The sequence below is a fragment of the Physcomitrium patens genome, chromosome 1, assembly GCF_059467195.1.
Source record: "Physcomitrium patens ecotype Gransden chromosome 1, ASM5946719v1, whole genome shotgun sequence".
In the NCBI taxonomy this organism is placed as follows: domain Eukaryota; kingdom Viridiplantae; phylum Streptophyta; class Bryopsida; order Funariales; family Funariaceae; genus Physcomitrium; species Physcomitrium patens.
Genome location: NC_143410.1, coordinates 30,204,600 through 30,227,965, shown reverse-complemented (window position 1 = coordinate 30,227,965; position 23,366 = coordinate 30,204,600). Strand labels below are relative to the sequence as shown.

Sequence of the window (23,366 nt, the reverse complement as noted above, 5' to 3'; positions counted from 1 at the left end):
GGCTGGTGTAGTTTAGATTGTGCTATCCCAGATACTCCATCATTATGAAGCCTTGCCACCACTCCTTCAATCTCTGCAGTTCTTTGTGATAACGTAGCGAGGGCATTCATAATAGCATCTAACTTAGACTCCAAACTTTCTGTCATACTAATGTCTTGACCTCCGGCCATTCTAAAAGAAGGACAAAAATGACCCTATAAGAGGCAATATTGGTTTATAGGAGGGTAATCCACAACCTATAAAACGCCTTTAGAATTTCAAGAAGAGGGGTAATCCACTCTCTCCAAGAAGAATAAGACTCCAATATTGTAACAGAAGAAGTATCAGTTTAGAGGAGCATAATCCGCAACCTCTAAAAAATGCTAGTATACCTTCAAGTAGAGGGGTAATCCACACTCTACTAAGAAAAAACTAGCTTTGATATCTCAAGTTAGTGTAGTCTCGACAAACTATCACGGACACAAAATACAGACTTGAAATCTAACAAGAAGTTTAAGAAGAAGTGACAGAACTAGATTAAACAGATGAGTACAAGAACAACACCAGAAAGGTGAGCTAGAACTCCAAGAGATGTGTTGTCGAGACTGAAGAACTCTTCAACCTCGATCCCTAAATATACTCCTACTTAGGGAGCTTCTCGAGCTACTTCTATTAACTAAGAAGCTTCTAGAAGGTTCCAGAGGCTTCCTTTCTAGAAGGTTCTAGAAACTTCTCGAGCTACTTCTATTAACTAGGAAGCTTCTAGAAAGTTCCAGGAGATTCCTTTCTAGAAGCTTCTAAAAACTTCTCTTCTAGAAGGTTCCAGAGACTTCCTTTCTAGAAGCTTCTAGAAACTTCTCTCTAAAAGATTCCAGAGGCTTCTCTTCTAGAAGGTTCCAGAGGCTTCTCTTCTAGAAGGTTCCAGAGGCTTGTTTTCTAGAAGGTTCTAGAAACTTCTTTCTAGAAAGTTCTAAGGAATATGTCCCTAATATCCTATGATTGCTCAATTGACCTTCAAGAAGAAGCACAACCGCCATTCGGACCAATCTACAATTTATCACAAAATGAGTTGACTGAACTCAAGGAGTATATTGAAGAAAATCTAGTCAAGAATTTCATACGCCATTCTAAATCTCCGGCAGGAGCTTCAATTCTATTTATGAAGAAAAAAGATGGATCATTATAGATGTGTGTTGATTATCGAGGACTCAACAAGATTACCATCAAGAATAGGTATCCACTACCTTTAATATCTGGACTTCTTACTCAGCTGAATCAAGCTAAGATCTATAGATGAATAGATCTCTGGAGAGCCTACAATCTAGTATGCATCAAAGAAGGAGATGAATGGAAGACTACGTTTCGAACTAGGTATGGACATTTTGAATACAACGTCATGCCTTTTGGACTTACAAATGCACCAGCAGCTTTTCAACATCTAATGAATGATATTTTTCTAGAGTTTTTGGACGATTTTGTGGTGTGTTAATTAGATGACATCTTGATCTATTCTAAGAATCCAGAAGAACATGAATTTCATGTTCGTCATGTGTTACATAAATTAAAAGATGCAAGACTCTATGCCAAGATAGAAAAGTGTATATTCCACACTACTCAAGTCAATTTCTTAGGTTACATCATTTCAAATGATAGACTTATGATGGATCCTAAGAAAGTTCAAACTATTATAGATTGGAAGATCTCAAAAACGGTATGAGATGTCTAATACTTTTTGGGATTTGCCAACTACTATTGGATCTTCATCAAAGACTTCTCTCGAGTTGCAACTCCACTTATAGATTTGACTTGTAAAGACAAACTCCAATGGAATCAAGAAGCGGAAGTTGCTTTTGAATCTTTGAAGACAGCGTTTGTTTCTGCACCAATCTTGTATCGTGTTGATTTTTTCAAAGCATTCTTTATGGAAACAGATTCATCAGACTTTGCTCTGGGTGCGCTTTTATCACAAATGGGAACAGATGACAAACTTTATTGAGTAGCCTTTCATTCAAGAAAATTTTCAGCAACAGAAATCAATTATGAGATCCATGACAAAGAACTTTTTGCAATTGTGGATTCTTTTCAAGAATGACATCATTATCTAGAAGGTGCTTCTAATTCAGTCACCGTATATATAGATCACAAGAAACTCCAGTATTTTATGTCAACACATGTATTAAATCATCGTCAAGCTCGTTGGAGCATGTCTTTATCAAGATTCGAGTTCATCATGGCTTACGGACCAAGAAAACAATAAGGTTTGTCCGATGCCTTGTCTAGGCATTCTTATCTTGCACCAAAAGAAAAAAATGCAGCTTTTGAGTAACAAAAAACGGTTCTCTTGAAGCCGGAGCAATTTCATCTTTGAGCAATAAAATCAACATTGACTCTTGATTTAACTTTTCTTAAGCAAGTCCAGTTAAGTATGTCTTCAGATCCTCTTGTTCATGATATCAAGAATAATTCTACTAAATCTTATGTTCTCTCTAAATTCGAGTTCAAGAACAACCTATTCTATTTCGAATGATGCCTATATGTTCTACAAGGAGAAGCACGTTTACGTATTCTTTAAACTCGTAATAACTTTCCAGCAGCATGACATTTTGGATACAATAAGACTTTGGAGTTGATATCTAAGGATTTTTGGTAGCTTCAAATATAGAAGGCAGTCAAAGATTTTGTACAATCATGTGATGTTTGCTAAAGATCAAAAACTCCTTGTCATCGACCTTTTGGACTTCTTTAGCCATTATCCATTCTAGAACAATTATGGTCTTCTGTTTCTATGGACTTCATCACAGATCTTCCAATCTCAGGTTCTTATGACTCTATATTCGTGATAATAGATTGTTTTATCAAGATGGCACATTTTGTATCATATACAAAATTTATCACAAGTGAAGAAATAGCTAAGTTCTTTCTTGATATTATCTATCGCTATCATGGATTACCGAAGGATATTATATCAGATAGGAGAACTCAATTTGTATCAAGATTTTGGCGGACTCTTTTCAAGATTCTAAAAGTGGATATAAAATTATCTTAGGTATTCCAACCTTAAATTGATGGATAAAAAAAGCGTGTTTATGAAGTTTAAGAGCAATATTTAAGATGTACCATTAACTACCAACAAGATGATTGGACAACTCTTTTTCTATTGGCAGACTTTGCTTACAATAACACAGTACATTCTTCTACAAAACAAACACCTTTCTTTGCTAATTATGATTATCATCCATAACTTGATACTTTTGATTTTTCAAAAGTTGATAATCCTACTGTGAAGGATTTGGCAATTCATTTATCAGAGCTACATGCAACAATAAAGGCGCAGTTAAAAGAGGCTCAAGAACAACAAAAGGTCAATGCGGATGTCTATCAAAAGGAACAACCACCATTCCACTTAGGTGATAAGGTGTGGCTACTTCGTCACAATATCAAGACCACTCGTCTTTGAGACAAGTTGGACTATCGAAGGCTTGGACCATTTTCTATTTGTATACAAATCAATCCAATTGCATATCTTTTACATCTACTGTACTCAATGAAAATCCATCTAGTATTCCACATGTCTCTTCTTAAATCATACAAGATAGTGGACATACCAAGAAGATGACAAGTTCTACCTCCTCCTATAGAAGTGGACAATAATGAAGAGTTTGAAGTAAAAGAAGTCTTAGATTCAAGGCGGCGCCAAAATAAATTAGCATGGATATGATATTAGTGAATGCACATGAGAGCCAATAAAGAATCTTACAAATGCAGCAAAGGCAGTTGAAGCTTTTCATTGATGACATCCATCAAAATGAAGATGAAAACCTTCTTTATGAAAGAAACAACATCTAGGCAAGATAACATTATACTTTCAATCTTTGTTTGTAGCTTCTTTATAGTTGTGATGCTCAAGAGATGGAGAACCAACAACGAGCGGATTCGACTCAAGAGCCTTCATTTGCTGACTTATTGGATGAGATATTATGATTGTCACAACCTTAAAGATGATGCTATCGAGATGAAGATCTTCAAAAATGACATGTTCTTCCTCGAATAGATGGCGAGATACAACGCGTTTGGTATCACAATTTGGGAAGGGACTCCCGATGTTTGGTGATTTTGCTAGACGTAAGAACAACTCTTGATGGTGTTCCAAATGTTCTATTCAAAGGAAGTTATGAAGGCCTCAATAATGATCAAATAACTAGGTAGTCTTTCTGCCCTAGTATGGGATACCACCGATGGTTGAAAGGCCCTATCAATCATCTTCGAAAAGAACAAAGATTAGAGTATGTGGCGAATATAATTCGTCGCATCATAGATTTCCTCAACATATGATGACCGCTCCTCGTGGAATTCATCCCTAGAAGGAGGGGTTATGTCACGGACATACTCATAATTATATATACAAATAGGTAGAAGTAAATAAAAGTAGGTAAAAGTAAATTAATTCTACAGTATTTGATATGGAAGCTTTCTAGAAGCTTCATAGACGCTACTTTGACTTCATATGTGTCTTTAATTGACTTTTTGGATTAGAAACGTGGTCAATAAGTTGGCCATGTGCCACACATGTTATTAGCTTGAAGACCAAGCTAACTATGTGGTCCACACATAGAAAAACTTGCCTTGTAAGTCAAGGCATGTGTCCTACAAAGTCAACACATATTAGAGGTCCTATAGAACGTTGCCATGTAGCTCCTAGTTAGATAGTATATATAGAGACAAAAGTGAAGCCTTCTTCACTCTTATCAACTCCTTTCTTGCTTCCAGTCTAGTTTTAAGGATCTCTAGTTTTCTTGTCTTTTGGCAATAGCCATTCTAGTTTCTCTTTCAATATACATACTTGATTATTTATATTTTGTTACCTTTCTTTGAGTAAAGGCTCACTTTTCTAAATTACTTTTTCATCGAGTTCTTGTCCTTGACAAAAGGCTTCCTAGAAGCTTCATGTATGCTACTTTGATTTTACATGTGTTTGTAGTTGATTAATAGGTTAGAAACTTGGTTAAAAAATTAACCACATGTTGAGCTTGCAGAACAAGCTAATTATATGGCATACATATAAAAAACTTGCATTGCAAGTATAGTTAACTGTCTTGCAAAGTCAACATATTTTAGATATCTTATAAGACATTGCCTCGTAGCTCTTAATTAAAAATATATATGGAGGCAATATTGAAGATTTTTTTTACTCTTGTTAATACATTTTTAGTCCTTATTCTTGTTTTAAGACTTTTTAGTCTTTTTGTCTTTGGCAATAGCCATTCTAGTTTAATACCATACCATCTCTGAGTGACTTTCTTATTCTTTTGAATGACATAAGAGCGTACTAAGAATTTATTTTTTTGAGGTTCATATCCTTGATAATTTGACAAGAGTGCTATCTTACTATTTTTGTCTTATTTTAGAATTAAGAAGATTATTCCACTTCTATTGTTGTATTTTGAAAGTTGTGGACTACATACCTTTAAACAAAAAATCTTAATTTCTAACACTAATTTTTTTCCTTAAAGAAAGTGGATTATCCTTCTTTGTGGAAATTTTCATTTGATATTAGAGGTTATAGATACTCTCCTCTAATTTAACTTTTTGAATTTTTTTGACTTGTCTATAGAAGGAAAGATTATGGATGCTACTATCAACAGAATTAAGAATAGATTTACAACTATTGCAGATTTTGATGGGCTTATCAATACTCTAAGAATACAAATATGACATATTTCTAATATAAATCATAGAGGTACTATTCTTATGTTTATATAAGAAGTTTAGAGTCTTTATCAAGAAGTTGAGCAATTGAAAGAAGCAAGTAAATTGACCTCACAACCAAATCTAAGAAGTTTTACTTTTACAAATATAAGAAAGACAAGGATTAATATGCCTGAAAAGTTTGATGGAACAAGATGAAAATTTCAAAAATTTTTGCAACAAGTCAAGCTCTATCTAAAGTTGTACTCCTTCCAATATCTTGATGGATTTATTCAAGTTAGATTCATAGGCACACTTTGATTAGAAAGTGTTCTTTCTTAGTTTGCACCTTTAATGAAAAATAATTTGTAATTTCTTTATAATTTGAATTCATTCTTAGAAATATTTACGATCATATTTGGAAAAAAGTGATTGAGAAAGAATTGCAGTGAAACAAAATCAGACTATGTCAAAAATCCAAGATCCTTCCAATCCACAATAGCATAAGGCCTTACTACAAAATAAGACAAAATAAATCAAAACAAGACTAAACAGACTTAAAAAAAATAGGGTATGAAAGCCAAAATGAAGCAAACTGAATTAAAATAGAATAGATCTGAACAAAAAGATGCAGAACGAAATTTTTTTAAGAGAAAGAGTTCGAAGCCATATTTGACCAAATGTCTCAAAAGGTCCTAGCCAATCCTTTCTATACCTTGTCCTACTACCTTGGACTTTCTAGAATGTTCTTATATGGTAGACTTCACTTAGATAACTACCTTAAATTCTTTTTTTAGAAGATTTGATGGTGAGCCTTATTTAAATAACTATCCTAAATCTTTTCTAGAAGGTTCTATGGTAGATCCTACCTAGTCCACTAACCTAACTTCAATTCTAGAAACTTCCATGGTTTTAATTATCTACATAATTATCTTATCTATATCTTGTTACAAAGAAAGATCAAGCTCTTATCTTTATGACAAGGATCTCAATCAGCCACTATATATGCTACTGAATTCCATATCAAAATATATCTCTTGTTATATATATCATCATATAGAAAAATAAAAAAATAAAAGAATTCTAAATGTTTTCACATAATTTGGCTCAAAATCAAAAATATATATATATATATATATATATATATATATATATATGTTTTAGCCAAAGATTCTCATTGATTCAAATTTGACGTATAGGCCAACCTAATTTTGATCAATGGTGGATTATAAAATTAAGAATCATCTTCTTCCATACTTGAGAGGTGTGGCACCTAATTATAGTATCAAGCTTCACCAAATTCCATCCTACCTATAGATGTTAATGTGTAGATGAGATAACCAAAATTCAACTAACTCATGCTAAATTGGAATTCTACTCCAACTAATCAACAACTGCCATTAAAATTGGAATATATCTACTCCATCTTACAATACTTTTATGTAACCAAAAATATAGTAAACATAACAAGCACTAGACCAATATCTAATTAGAAGAGCACTGAACCTATTTCTAAGCAGAAAAGCACTAGACCTATTTCTAATAGAAGAGTTTTGAGTTGGTCATTAGTAAGGTGTCAGAACTCATCATAAATAGGATGCTAAACTTGCAGAAATATCCAACCCTATAGGTAGGAAATGTAGGGTGGTTAAGAATGGATTGGCTACCATAGTCAAATTGACTATTGATATAGGTGCAGAATTTGTGTGAAGAGTTGCTCGCTCCTTCCTGCTGCGACACTCATCCTAAGTTCCTGCATTACCGTATCTAGCTTGGGGATTTCTGCTCTCTTAATTGCTGCTCATTGATCAAAGTGAGTCTCGGTAACTTAGAGGAACTTCATGATTTGAATCATGAGATCTATTTGGATGGATGCGGCAATACAACGATCAACAACATCACGGAATCGAAGACAGAAGGCCTCAACATCTTCTCCATAGCATTCACAGCTGAGAAACTTGATATAGAGATGTTTCTTAATTAGCCCTGCTAGCTTGTATTGATCGCATGGATGATCTCAACATTCTCTGACAGCTGCAATATGAATACGCGCTTTTTGAACATGAGGTTTGCAGCTCGTGAGAGTAATCATGTGCTTCCCGTTTGTGATATGCATCCAATCGATGTTGAAACTGGTAATATCGTTCGTCCGTGTCCTTTATGAATGCTTCCGCCGCGTTATCTACGAACCTCCAGATATCAGCGGCAGGCAAATGTGCCCATACATTCAATTATCAAATCTCTTAGTTTAAACTGCCGTCTAATTTGAAACCAATAGAGGCAGAATCGAGTTAAGTAATTGACATTGTGCACGTAGCAAGAACAAAAAACACTATGTATATAGCTACAGAATATTTGTGACAAAGAGTAGAAGAGAAGATAGTTACGAGATTAGAAAGAAAGCTTGGCCTATAACCTGTGCAATCTTGTATAGACACTAAAAAGACAACAATCAAAGAACCCGACAAATGTAAGCAGAATGTTGAGAATGTATCCTAGCGTATTATGTATGAATTTCTGTATCCACAGAATACATCGTTGCTAGACTATATAGCGCAACTCTGTTTGATCGGCTATTCGAATTTAAATAATCCGATTCAGGCGCGGACAAAATGAACAGCTTGCCTTGACGTTAAGAAACTTCTAGCAGTTAGGGCATAGCGCCATCAGGATACGTATCAGGTAATCAACTTGACCAAGAGTGAACGACTCTTAAGAGAATTCCTACGCTACAAACAGAGTTTCGTTATGAAGGGTCTGAGAGAGAGAGAGAGAGAGAGAGAGAGATGCTCACAGCTTAGATTTTACTGAGTTGCAGTTAGTCGCAGGGACAATGGCTTCAAAATTGCTGCCTAGTTCAATTCTGGGATTAACAGGTGTGCTCGTCGTCCTAGTTTGATCCTCCAGGTCTGCTGAGTTCACTGCACAATCCAATCCCTTCATGCTTTCTCATTGTTGGAATCTCTGACTGAGGGTTCCGTATTCAAAAGGGGGGGATATCCGATCTCGATGGGTATCCTATGCGGATCAGTAGCCTCGGTGTTGATGAGGAAGATGAAGAGGCCAATACAATTCGGTCAGGTTTGATGTGGGTGCTTCTATTACGGTGATCAAAGTTAATTTCAATTGTACCATCAACAACATATAGTGCTTATATATATATATATATATATATATATATCTGGTATTGCATGACATTCTAGAATGAGAATGTACTGTGTCCTGATCGCGGTACCCATACTGTCTTTTAATGTGGCAATGTGAAATTAATACGAAGATGAAAAGAATTAACGAATGTAAAGAATTTCTTTTCACTGCACAATTTCCATCGAAAACGCTCAAATTAGTTTTTTCAAAAATCATTCTCTATGAAGTAAAATTGAACAGAAATATTGCGGTTACTGTACGAGCAGTAAAACTTGTTATGGTAGTTTGAAGAAACCTAGGAGCTACTTAGTTAATTGCGGGAACAATAGGATATTTATTGATTCATGTTTGTTACTGTATTTAGAAATCATGAAACGTGACCCTATTAATACTTTGACCACTGGAGTTGCTGAGTGCAATTCATGATTTCCATTTCCGTTTCCATTATTTAGTTTTATTGGTGATTCTTTTTGACCAAAAGCTATCGTATAGAAACTTCTACGGGAGTGGTGAAAGAAAATGGATGGTTCTTCTCTTGAAGAGCGTGAGTTCGGAGCTGCTGAATGACACACCACTTCGGACGCGGTTGGAGAGGAACAGGTCGGTGTGAACGCGGAACAAGAAGACTTTCAAGGTCCATAACATACGTGGAGGCGAGGCGTCGAGGATATTCCGCTCCAGAACCATCATCGAAGCTTGGAACGAAAGTGCATCTCCTTGGACGTCAAGCATTCTCCTTCTCAACCCTAATTGCTTCCTCTCTTTGTCCAGTCTTAAAAATTCACAAGTTTGGTATGTGCATTCTTCGTGGCCGAGCTTTGATCTGCTATTTCGATCGTCAAGGAGCTTAAACATACATGCGAGCGTTATCTAATCCGGATTTGGTACCATTTGCCGAGGTAATTGAAGCTCCTGTGGTGATACTGATGCATTGAATTGTCATAGATTGTTCTGAATATGGGGTGTTCTTTACAGCGGAATTTGGCGACAGATTGAACTGGTGAGGGGTGTTTGTCAGTGTTTGAGTCTTATTTCTTGGGGAGAAGCCTAGTCTTTGTGCGTGCGTGCCTGTGCTTGTGTTTTTTCTTTCTTTCTTTTTGTTACTGTAAGTGTCGTGAGCATCTGCATTCGGAATTTTGAAAAGCCTAAGGTAATTCGAAGGATGAGCCTAGTGCAGTTTTAGAGATCTTCTTAGTTTCGGAGCGATATTAATTTTTGATTTTTCAGGTCTGACCCAGTTTATTCTCGATCAAGATTCACTCTTGTTCGCGACTAGAACTATACGAAGCAGAGTCTGAGGGAGGTGGACATAGTGCGGCAAGGGGTACAGGAGTGTGAGATATGAAGAACGAGGACTCAGAGTTGCTGCAGGTAGCAGTGGCGGAGCACTTGAAGCTGCTACAGAAGAAGCAAACGTTCGAAGTTGCTGCGAAAGCTCTAACTACCATTGTCCAGGAACGCTATGTACGAGCAACTCCAGCAGAGCAGCACTCAGTACGTGTCGATGTCGAATTCTCCTGTCACAGCTTTCTGGTTACGCTAATTTCTGCGTGGTTTGATAAATTCGTAAGCATTTACCTTAAGTTCGGAATGACCCACAAGACACTGTCACCAGGATATCATACAATTTTAGGAGATGCAATTGCCGTTGGAAGATGACTTATTCAGTTTAGAAATCGACCGTGGATTGTTTAATTTCATAAGAAAATACACTGCTTCACTAAACAGGCTTCGTGTGCAGTTATTTGTTTCTCTTTTCTGCATTATGTTCAGCAGCAATGGACGGGGCATTTTTTAACCTTGAACATTCTCAAGGGAGGAAATGTTTGTAATAATCGTTGTTTCATGTACCCTTCCATTTGTGTGCAGATTTACGGAGCAGTGTGCAGGGCAGCCACACTTTTGACTACAAGATTCACCAGCACAGCCTTTTGGGTGGCTGGCCTTCTACTTTTCGAATCTGCTGCAGCTGTTGTGAAAAGGCCCGAGGAAAAGAAAAAAATTAGCGGTTTCGTCAAACAAGCAAACGAGTTTCTTGCAGAGCAGATGGAGACGGATGAATTTGTGCCTCCTGCAATGCGTGCAGGGCCTAGTAAGCTTTCTCTAACTTAGTGAGGGGTGTTTTACCAACTGCCATTATTCCATAGCCTTTGGATGTTAATTTCGACCTGATTATGGGTTGATTACCATGAAAATGTATGGTTACTAACAATCCTCGTGCACATGTCATGTTCAGGTACCCCAGCTTATTTATTTGAAGGTCAGTTTCCTGTTGGAGGAGGAGCAGCACCACCACCCCCACAGTGGTTGCAGTCCCAGAATCGTCTCGCATCTTTAGTTCGAGATCAGGTTAACCAAATGGCAGCAAGGGAGCAAGCTATTTCTGCCGAGGGTCGCAATGACGAAGAAGCGGAAGGTGGTCGGGAGCGAACAATGCAACAACTGACGCAACAACTTCTAAACGTAATGGAGACAGTCAATGACAGAAATGCAGGAGAAAACATGGCCCTCAGTGATGAATTTGTTGGGCTTGAAGAAGCCATTCAAGCAACCCTTCAGGTAACTTCCGCTAGTTACTTCCGCCTTTCAAACAATCCCGACTATTATATGTTAGCCTGCAAATGCCTGTACGCTGTAGATGATGCAACCTTTACAATGAGAAGTCCTCTCTAAAATTGTGCTCTGTTTGCTTATAGGAAATCGGCAGTGTTCCACGCGGTCCACCCCCAGCATCTAAGGAGGAGGTCGCAAAGCTTCCAATAGTTGAAGTTACGAAGGAGTTTCTTGAGAGAGTAGGAGCGGATACCGAATGTGCTGTTTGCCGGGAGGGCATGGTAGTAGGAGACAAGTTACAAGAAATGCCTTGCAAGCACAACTTCCATCCTGCTTGTCTCAAGCCTTGGCTGGTAGGAAGTGCTCTTATATACCTTATCATCTCTCGTCATTTTACCTAAATTGAATCAGGTTCCTTACCACTCCTATTCAAGATAGTTTGTGATCGAAATGACTACTATGAAAATTTCTAATGCTCTACTTTTCGTCCATGCAGGATGAACACAATTCATGCCCCATATGCCGGCATGAAATGCCTACCGATGACCATGAGTACGAGCGACAGAAGGAGCGAGACAGAGAAGCTGAAGAGGAGCGAAAGGGTTCTGAGAACGCACTTAGAGGTGGAGAGTTTATGTACATATAGATCCCTCCGCCATTTCGATTAAGCTTAGACACTTACAAAACATAGCTAATAGTAGGTGATAACGTCATTACCTCGTGGTTAACAAAACATTCTTTCTGTATATTTACTACTTCGTAACAGATTCGTGCCAAAAGTCTCTAAGCATCTAATATATACCTAATTATACGCTAATGAATTTAAATGCTTGTGATGACTCAATTCGAGACCTATGTTTCTTAGTAATAAGCACCTGTCGTTCAGCTGAAGAGCTTTGACGTAAGAAAGTTATCACAAAAATAAACAACCGTTCAAAATGTTAAAAAGACTGCCTATTGTCTGAAACAATTTGGAGTCCAAACATCTATATAACATTTAAACATTAGCAAGGTCTATAAGACACACACGCCGAAAATATGACACAAGCTCAAAATCCTTGTCATATAAGGAAGAAATATATCTCTTCTAACTTTGATTAGTATTTTGCTACACATGGCATCTAACAACAATTTATCACATGGCACAAAGGAAAAACAAAACATCGTTTAATGCCACTAAATGTATGTTCTATAATACAAAACTTGTAAAATACTTAGAAGAAGCCATCTGTTGTGCAACTAACCTCCAAAATTGGTGCCCCACTAAAGCCATACTTTGCAACAATACATTGTTTGAACTTTGACATAAGGAAAAATCAGATATATCTCATTTTTAAGTATTTAGCAATAAAGCTTTTGTGAAGATCCATAATGCCTTTTGATTGAAACTTGATGATAGATTGTATAAGTGCATTCTCCTTGGTTATTGTTTCATGAGCAAAAGTTACAAGATATCACAGATATGAATTACAAAGAACCAAATGAACAATATACTCTTGTTATCTAGAAAAGAGTAGATAATCTCTCAAAGATGATATAATATTAAATTAAAATGGGTATTATCAAAGATAAAAAAAAATAGTCTCTTAAACCAAAACTAAAGATAAGAAAGGCATTTATAAGAGTGAAAAATGCTTCATTCTTGCCTCTATACATGTTATTTAATTAAGAGCTATGTCGTGAAATTCTATAGAACCTCTAACATGTATCCAACTTATAAGACATTTTTCTAACTTATAAGATAAGTTTCTTACATGTACGCTACATATCTAACTTGTAAGACATGTTTCCTATTTGTGCACCACATGGCCAATTTGTACCACAAATTACCAACATATGCAATATATGATCAACTTATTAGTTAAGTTTTCAACCTATCAATTAAAATTAAACATATATAAAATTAAGTCCATATCTATGAAGCTTTTGAGAAGTTTTACCACAAGATATTATTAAATTTACCTACATTTATTTTCTATCTAATACTTCTTAATTAAGTAATTATTTATGACTGATATTATTTCTCCCTTCTCAAGATGAGTTCTATGAATAGTCATCATATGTTGAAAAAGTCAAAGATGCAACAAATTAAATTTGCTATATACTTTAATTTTTTTATTTTTTATTTTTTATTTTTTTAAGATTGTTGATAGATATCACAAATATATATATACTTATTCTAATATTTATCTATATAATTAAACAGAAAAAATAAATTTATTTCATAATATTTTCTAGAGAAGCTTTCTAGAAGCTTCATAGATGCTATTTTGACTTTATTTGTATTTATAGTTGATTGGTAGATTAGAAACTTGGTTAAGAAGTTAATCATGTATTAATAGCTTGTCGAATAAGTTAACTATGTGGCGCACATATAAAAAACTTGTTTTACAAGTTAAGACACGTTTCTTACAAAGTCAACACATTTTGGACGTCCTATAGGACATTGCCTCATAATTCCTAGTTAAAAGTATATATGGAGGCAAGAATGAAGTTTTCTTCTCTCTTGTCAATGCCTTTCCACTCCTTAGTATTTTTTTAAGACTTTCTATTCTTCTTATTTTTAGCAATAGCCATTTTAGTTTAATATTATCTTTGAGTGATTTTCTAGTTTTTTGAGTAGCACAAGAGTATTGATACTTTGACAAGAGTCCTAATTCATTGTTCTTGTCTTGTATTAGAAGTGAGTGGATTATCCCTCTTTTATTGTTGTGTTTTGAAGTTCGTAGATTATCCACCTTTAAATAAGCTATTTAATTTTCTAACAAAGATTTTTTCTTTAAAAAAAATCAATCACTTTTCTTTGTCGAAATTTTTATTTGATATTTGAAATTGCAAATTATCATCTTCTAATTTGACTTAAAGATTTGTTAAGTTGTTTAAAATGGAAGAAAAAATCATCAATACTATACTTGGTGGAAGCAAGAATATATTTGCAACTATTATTGATCTTTTCAAACTTGTCAATACTCTAAGGATTGAAATTTTTTACATCACCAATACCAACTATGGAAATACTAATTCTGCATCTATACAAGAAGTTCAGAATCTACATGAAGAAGTTGTGCAATTAAAAGAAGCAAGTAGATTGACCTCACAACGAAATCCAAGAAGTTTTGCTTTTACAAGTATGACAGGGATATTAAATGATATGCTCAATAATTTTAATAGAATGAGATCAAAATTTCAAAGATTTTTGCAACAAGTCAAGCTCTATTCAAGGTTATATTCCTTCTAATATTCTAATGGATTTACTTAAGTTGGATTCATAGGCACTCTTCTATTTGACAGTACTATCTTTTGATTTATATTATTAATGAAAAAAGATTCACAACTCTTTTATAATTTGAATTCATTTCTAAAAATATTAATTATTATATTTAAAAAAAATGATTGACATAGAATAATAGAAACCAAGCTCTTATCAATTTGATAATGATCACAGTCAGTTATCATATGTACTGTTGAATTTCAAAACCTTACTTGCAATGTGGATTGGAATGACAAAGCTCTTATCAATCAATTTTGATATGGATTGAAAGATAATATCAAAGATTTGTAATTGACAATGCCAACAGTAGAATCTTTGAAATAATTTATTTTTCAAGCCATTGCATGTAACAATTAATTATTTGAAAGGCATGAAGAACAAAGACTTGGTTGAAAAAAAATAAACTAAGTAATGATTATAGCTTCCAAGTTTTCAGAAACTTATTTATTAAGACTGGAACTAATGCAAATTGATACAATATGTTTTAAACTTTTTATTGAGCAAGATAAGATACGACATTATTAAGAAAGTTTATGCTATATTATGGAGAAACTAAACACATTGTTCAATCTTGTTCAAAGAAGCAATCACAAAATGAAGAGCACAATTGCCAAACAAGACAAAGTGTTGGAAAACGAATTTTTCCAACCATAATAGAGATTGTGCAGCTAGAATCATGTACAACACCTAATAAAGGTCATATTTTCTTTTAAAAATCTTCATCTTATTTTAAAATAGATGTATATTTAGGACCTAAATATCACAAAGTCTTTATATTATTAGATGCAAGAGCCTCAATTTGTTTATAGACGAAGACTTTATCAAGAAACAAAAAATACCTTTAATTAAGAAAACTAAATCCATACATGTAGAAGTCATAGATGGTCATTTATTATCTTCTAGAGATGATATTAATGAGATTGTTCTTTTAGATGTAGCAATTAAAGATCATAATAATATAGTAATATTTAATGTGATAAGATTTCTTCTTAATTTAGTTATTTTAGGATTATTGTGGTTAGAAAAATATAACCCTCAAATAGATTAAATTTCTTATAATCTTAACTTTTCTTGTAGTTTAATCCAAAATTTTGATAGTGAAGTAGAAATAGATAAGCCTAGTATATCCAAATTCTTTTTGGTATGTACAAGAGCTTTAATGTATGTTACAAAAGAATGGTCATCTTTTGCTATATATACTACACCTATTTTTAATGGTAAAAAGATATCATATAATATTCTTAGCTAGTATCAAGATTTTGAGGATGTTTTTGAAAAAAAAAAATGTACATATTCTTTTAAAGCATCAATCCTATGATTATTCAATTGATTTGTAAGAAAGAATTCAACTACCATTTGAACCAATCTTCAACTTATTATAAAATAATTTGGTTGTACTAAAAGAATACATTGACGAGAATTTAACTAAAAACTTCATACTCCATTTGAAATCTCTAATAGCAGCTCCTATCTTATTTATGACAAAATAAGATGGATCTCTATGGATGTGCATAGATTATCAAAGACTTAACAAGATCACAATTAAAAATGGATATTTTCTTCTTTTGATTTTAAAACTTTTTTGATCAACTCAATCAAGCAAAGATCTATTTAAAAATAGATTTATAAGGAGCATACAACTTGGTCCTTATCAAAGAAAGAGATGAATAAAAGATTGCTTTCTAAACTAAGTATAGACATTTCAAATATAATGCCATATATTTTGGACTCAAAAATGTACTAGCTGCTTTTCTATATCTTATGAATGATATTTTTTGTAAGTTTTTTGATGATATTATTGTTTGTTATTTAGAAAATATTCTAATCTACTCTAAGAACACAAAAAAATATAAATTTTATATTTGACATATATTATAAAAACTTAGAATATAAGATTATATGCAAAGATAGAAAAGCATATTCTACACTACTTAAGTTGATTTCTTAGTACACAACATTTCTAAGAAAGGATTAATAATAGATCTTAGGAAGGTCCAAACTATCATAGATTAAAAGATCTCAAAAATAATCAGAGATGTATAATATTTTTTGAGATTTTTCAATTATTATCAAATTTTCATCAAGAGCTATTCTCAAGTTGTAGCTCCTATTACACATTTGATATATAAAGACAAACTTGAGTAGAAAAAAGAAGTTGAAATAAATTTTGAAGCCTTAAAGACATCATTTATTTCTACACCAATTTTATATCACATTGATTTTTTTAAGGTGTTTTCCATAGAAATAGACACATCAAACTTTGCTTTAGATGTTGTTTTATAATAAATGGAAGCAGATGATAAGTTCCATTCGATAGCTTTTTATTCTAAGAGATTTTTTGTAGCTAAGATTAACTACGAGATCCATAATAAAGAACTCCTTGCAATTATAGATTCATTTCAAAAATTGTGTCATTATTTAGGAGGCACTTAAAATTCAATTATTGTATACATGAATCATAAGAACCTCAAGTATTTCATATCAACACATGTTATGAATCTTTGCTAAGCTTGTTGGAGTATATTTTTATTAAGATTTGATTTCAAGATCACCTATAAATCTGAAAAACAACAAGGTTTATTGGATACTTTCTTTAGATGTTATTGGAGTAAAAAGAGTTTGCTTCAAGAAAGAGCTAGGCTTTTGGGTGCCACTAATTGCTCAATTAAGTCTAAGATATTAAAGTTTTAAGTTTATATTTATAATATTTTTCTTTTTAGGACAATAACATCAATACATAAGCCTAAGTATAAAAAAAAGATATCCAAATATATGATAAAATATCTTAAAACCTTATATATCCTTATGAAAAAAAAATTCTAAAATTCAACAATTCATATTTCATAATTGGACCGTTCAAACAAACCAAAATTCTACATAAAGTATTTATATACTTTCTATAAGTACTAAAACAAATTTCAATTGCAAATTTGTTACGGATCTTGAGATATTGCCAAAATCCTAATAGTAGCTTGAAATCCTTGCTTATACACACCCGTGTGCAATTTTCTTCATATCTCAAAAAATAAGTACTAAAATATCGTAAAAATTTGATTTATATCTTTTTAATCTAATAATACAAATTTATAGAAATTTTGAGCTTAAAATTTATCCAAAAACTCAAGATATGGCTCCAACTATTACTATCAATAAAACAACTCATTTATTATCTTTGAATTACATATGCTATCTTCAGCACCCTATAATTCCTTCATCTAGACTTAGAATTCATCAAATAATATATTAAAAGTATAGCCAAAAAAAATTCTCTCTCTAATTCTAGTTGTCAATCTTTCATTGCTCTTTGTAAGCATATGTTATATTCTAAAGAGTGACAATAGATACTAAATTGACACCTTAACTTTGAGTACCTATGACTCCTTCATAAAAACTCCAAATCACACAAAATTTTCATCCAAACCATATCCAAAAACTTAAAATTTCTGATCTTAGCCTCCAAAGTTCAAATGAACTCAAAAAAAAATCCTAATCTCTAATAAGGCCTCAGGCAGCCTCTTTGAAGCACATTGGGCATGACATTTGATTGATAGGAATGAAGATCTTCACACTTTGCCTTCATCCAACCATACCTTGCTTTCATCCTTTTCAATAAGCTTCTTAATAGTTTAGACTTTCATCTTTAGACTCCAATCTTCTCTTAAGTTTTATACTAAAAATCTAAATCCTACATAATATAAATATTATAATCAAAATAGATAAACCTCCAAATAAATTTTCTTATATCAATTCTTTTTAAATTTACTCACTAACCATTCTAATCTCTATCAAGAATTATAGACATAATATATATATATATATATATATATATATATATATATATATTAACTTTTACATGCTATAAGCAACTATAGTACGACAACGTTGTTATCTTACACTAGAAAAAAGAGATGCAACTTTTGATCAATAAAAAAAGATTCTCTAAAAGCCAAAGCATTTTCATCTTTAAGCCATAAAATCAATATTGACTTTAATTCAATCTTTATCAAGAAAATTCAATAAAATATGTCTTTTGATATTTTTTTTTTTATAATATTAAGAATAATTCTTTTAAATCTCATGATATTTCTAAGTTCAAGTTCAAGAATAATCTAATCTATTTTGAAGGATAACTATTTATTCCAAAAGATAAAATAAAATTATATATTCTTCAAGCTTTTCAATTCTTTTCAATAGCGAGATATTTTGGATACAATAAGACTTTGGAGCTAATATTTAGAGATTTTTAATGGACTCAAATGTGAAAAGCAATCAAAAACTTTGTACAATCATATGATATTTATTCAAGATCCAAAACTCCTAGTCATTGACATTATGGACTTCTTCAGCCATTATTTATTTTAAAATAACTATGATCTTTTATTTTTATAGATTTTATCATAGATCTTTCAATCTTAGATTTGTATGATTTTATATTTGTGATAGTAGATCATTTTACCAAAATGGCATATTTTGTACCACACACAAAATCTATCACAAGTAAAAAAATGGCTAAGCTTTTTTTTCACAATATTTATTGATATCATAGATTAGCTAAGGATATTATATCAAATAGGATGACTCAATTTATATTAAGATTTTAAAGAATCTTTTTTAAGATTTTAAAGGTAGATATAAAGCTCTCTTTGACTTTTTATCTTCAAATCAATGGACAAACAAAAGTGGTGAATCAAATTCTAGAACAATATTTAAGGTATACTATCAATTATTATCAAGATGAATAGATAATTTTTTTGCCATTGATAAAGTTTGCATACAATAATTCAGTACATTCTTCTATTCAACAAACACCTTTCTTTATCAATTACGGTTATCATCCATAACTTGATACTTTTGACTTTTTAAAAGTTGATAATCCTACAACAAAATATTAAGCAAATTATTTGTTAGAATTATATGGAAAAATGAAGGTATAGTTAAAGAGAACTCAAGAACCACAAAAGATCAATACAAATGCCTATTGCAAGAAATAACCACAATTCAACATAGGTGACGTGGCTACTTCATTGCAATATTAAGACTACTTGTCTTTATGATAAGTTGCACTATTGTTGGCTTCAATCTTTTTTTATTTGTGAACAAGTCTATCTTGTTGCTTATTCATTATATCTACGAAGGTCTATGGAGTTTCATCACACATTTGACATGTCTCGACTTGAGTCATATAAGATAATGAATATCTTGAAAAAAAAAAAATGCCACCTCATCTTATAGAAGTGGATAATAATCAAGAATTCAAGGTGAAAAAAATCTTAGATTTAAGGTGGCATCAAAATAGAATAGAATATCTTATTCATTTATATGCATATGGTATTAATGAATATATATGGAAATGAGCAAAAAAACTTACAAATATAGCAAAGAAAGTTGAAGCTTTTTGTTAATAAAATTCATCCAAATCAAGATGAAAAATTACAAGATCCATAAAAGATGAAGATTACTCCTCATGAAACTTGTCTCCAAAAGAGGAGGTAATGTCATAGACATACATACTTACTCTAATATTTATCTACATGATTAAATACAAGTAAATAAAAATAGATTTATTTCATAATATTTTTTAGAAAAGCTTTCTAAAAACTTCATAGATACTACTTTAACTTTCCATGTATTTGATGTTGATTGGTAGGTTAGAAGCTTGTTTAATAAATTAACTATATATTAGTAGCTTGCAAAATAAGCTAATTATGTGGCTTACATATAAAAAACTTGTCTTATAAATTAAGATATATATCTTGCAAATTCAACACGTTTTAGAGGTCTTATAGGACGTCGCTACATAGTTCTTAGTTTAGAATATATATAGAGACAAGAATGAAGTCTTTTTCACTCTTGTCAAAGCTTTTTTAGTCCTTAATCTTATTTTAAGCCTTTCTAGTATTTTTGTCTTTGACAATAGCTATTTTAGTTTAATATTATCTTTGAGTGATTTTCTATTTTTTTAAGTGGTACAAGAGTGTATTGACATTTTAGTTCTTTGATATTGACGTCCTTAATAATTAGTCTTTTCTACCATTGATAGTATCTCATACTAGGATATAAAGGCCACTTTAATGTTTGATCATTCTTTAGGCTTTTGTAACTTCTTTCAAATTAAATATTTGTCACATTATGAAAGATTGTTTCTATCTCCAATAATATCACCAAATATTGTGAATATCTTCTAAGGTTTTGATACCAAATGTGTTATGTCTCATGTATTTATTTAAATAAGAATATTTTGTTCTTAAAGATTTTCATTTTTATTATGTCATCTTGAAGGCTATGATAGTCTCAATGCCTTGTTGGATAATTTAATAAATGATGTCTTTTTAATTAATTTTTTTGGGTATTAATTTTATATTTCTATAGTACCAAAAATATTCAAATATCACAAATAAAGTTAAAAAATATAATGCAATCTTCATTGAACCTTGTTTCTTTTATAGCTAAAAGTTGTTTAACTTCTCATCTTAATTTTGAAAGATGTAATCAATGAAAAGTATCAATATTTTCTTTTATATTTTTAAGATATTAATTAGCTTCTATATGCATTCACTCATATCACATCTTTTTTAATTCATAAGATATTCCAACTTATTTTGGCATCATATAAAGTATAAAACTTCTTTGATTTTAAATTCTTGATTATTATTCATTATATGTATATGTATTTGTTTTCTTTTTAGTATATCTTCTATCTTGTATTATTCAAGAAGAAACATATAGAATACATGATGGATCTTCATAGAATCTAATAAATATAATTAGTAAGCAATTGAATTTATTCACAAATAATAAATAGTTCAAGTCTGTGATAATCTAACTTACTATAAAAATAACTAATCTTGATATTAAAACAAAGTAATTATATTTTATTATCAATATTGTGAAGAAGTTTGTTTGAAGTTTATTTTTGATTTAGGAAAGTATAAATCTTCTTGCTATAGAGATCTTTATTGCTTATGTATGTCTTAATTAGTTTCTATCATATCTTTTGTACTTTTTGCACTAAGTTATCACCAAAATCCTTTACTTGCATCTAATTTAATCTTCATCACTTTCAATTTGTATAATTTAATATAAAATCAATAGAATAATTTGAAATTTTTTGAAATAAATTAAAAATTTTATCTCCTCTTCATAATCTAATTTTCAAATTTATTGATGACTTAAATCATGTGTAGCAAGAAAATCTCCCAAGTTATCTTTTTTATTATTTTTTTTTTTTCCAATCCTACACTCAACTATTTTTTTTATGCATATCTCTTAAACCAAATTTTAAAATATCTAAAAACTTTGAGATTGTATTTTTGACTTGATAAAACAACAACATTCAAAGTTTCATAATTGTAGCTCTTATAGATAGCAAGTACTTATCTCTAAAAAATGATGCCTTTGACTTATAAACTTACCAGACTCCCTTTGTTTTAACACTTTGTTTCTTCTTAATTTAATTATTTTTTGCCCTCAATTTTTATACACACTTAAATATACTTATTTTTAATACTATTATAAAAACTTATTCTAATAAAATACTCCAATAAATTATAATAGACACCAATTCAAGATCCAAAATCTATATTTTTTATAAACCAAAGAAGAAAAATACAACAACATTCTATTGTACATTTACTCACTCTTTTAAGTCACTTCAAGTCTTTAAAAATATCACCAAGATTTTTTTGAGATATTTTTTAAATGTGTCCAAGATATCTACTATATGTCTTCTAATTATTTCCAAGATGTCTCTTAGTTGAGAAGCTACTTTACATAGTCTACTCAATCCTTATTTTAATCTTCATTATCTAATCTTTTTGATTGTCAATCTAATGGCCATTCATCTACTAATGCAAATAAATACATAAATTAAAATAATATTATATTAATATTAATTTAATTATATATTTAAAATAAATAAAAATATATATGATTTCTTATTATTTAAATATAAAATATTCCACATTATAATAACAAAGAATTGAGATTATTCTTTGCAATATTCATTTGTGTTGATATTTTATCTTTTTTGATCTATTTTTAATTATACCTTCAATTTTCTTTATAAATTTGATAAATAATTTATTATGTTTTTTTGCAATATTTTTAACTTTTAAAAATCAAAGGTATCAAGTTGCAGATGATAATCATAATTATTATAGGGAGGTATTTTTTGAGTAGAAGAAGGTATCATTTATTATAGGAATTGTTTTTCAATAGTAAAAGAATTTTTTAATTATCTTGATGGTAATCAATGGTACATCTCAAATACTGCTCTAAAACTTGATTCACTTATCTTAATATTCTATTAATTTTTAGATGGAAAGAAAAAGTTAATTTTATATCTACTTTTAATATCTTTAAAAAGAATTTAATATCTTGATAAAAAATCTACTATTACAATTATAGAATCATATGAGCTTAAGATTTGAAGATTTGTAATAAAATTGATAGAAACATAAGATTATAATTGTTTTAGTATTGATAATGGCTGAAGAGGTCCATAAACTTGATGATAGGAATTTTAGATCTTAAATAAGTATCACACAATTGTAGAAATATTTTAAATATCTTTCATATTTAATGCTACAAAAAATCTCTTGTCATGAACTCAAAGATCTTATTGTAACTAAAATATCCTATAGCTAAAAATTTGTGACAAGCTTAGAGAGAATATAATTATATATCATCTTTTAGAACAAGTAAGCATCCATCAAAATAGAGTAGATTGTTT

General features: G+C 31.3%; 1 protein-coding gene across 1 annotated transcript; it reads left to right on the top strand.

Moving 5' to 3' along the window:
• The first annotated feature begins 9,630 nt into the window (after positions 1 to 9,630).
• On the top strand, positions 9,631 to 12,181 carry LOC112292025 (E3 ubiquitin-protein ligase AIP2). The gene is made up of 6 exons (XM_024540109.3): positions 9,631 to 9,710; positions 10,039 to 10,305; positions 10,681 to 10,903; positions 11,048 to 11,370; positions 11,508 to 11,717; positions 11,861 to 12,181. The coding sequence occupies exons 2-6, from the start codon at positions 10,153 to 10,155 to the stop codon at positions 12,008 to 12,010; spliced, it is 1,059 nt and encodes a 352-aa protein (XP_024395877.1). The 5' UTR covers positions 9,631 to 9,710; positions 10,039 to 10,152; the 3' UTR covers positions 12,011 to 12,181.
• Positions 12,182 to 23,366: the final 11,185 nt, after the last annotated feature.

Bases quoted from the DNA above. Each gene is read 5' to 3' on its own strand.
- LOC112292025 (XM_024540109.3), top strand. From the start codon at position 10,153: ATGAAGAACGAGGACTCAGAGTTGCTGCAGGTAGCAGTGGCGGAGCAC. The intron at 10,904-11,047 runs GTAAGCTTTCTC...TGTCATGTTCAG, and splicing joins TGCAATGCGTGCAGGGCCTA to GTACCCCAGCTTATTTATTT. The intron at 11,371-11,507 runs GTAACTTCCGCT...GTTTGCTTATAG, and splicing joins CCATTCAAGCAACCCTTCAG to GAAATCGGCAGTGTTCCACG.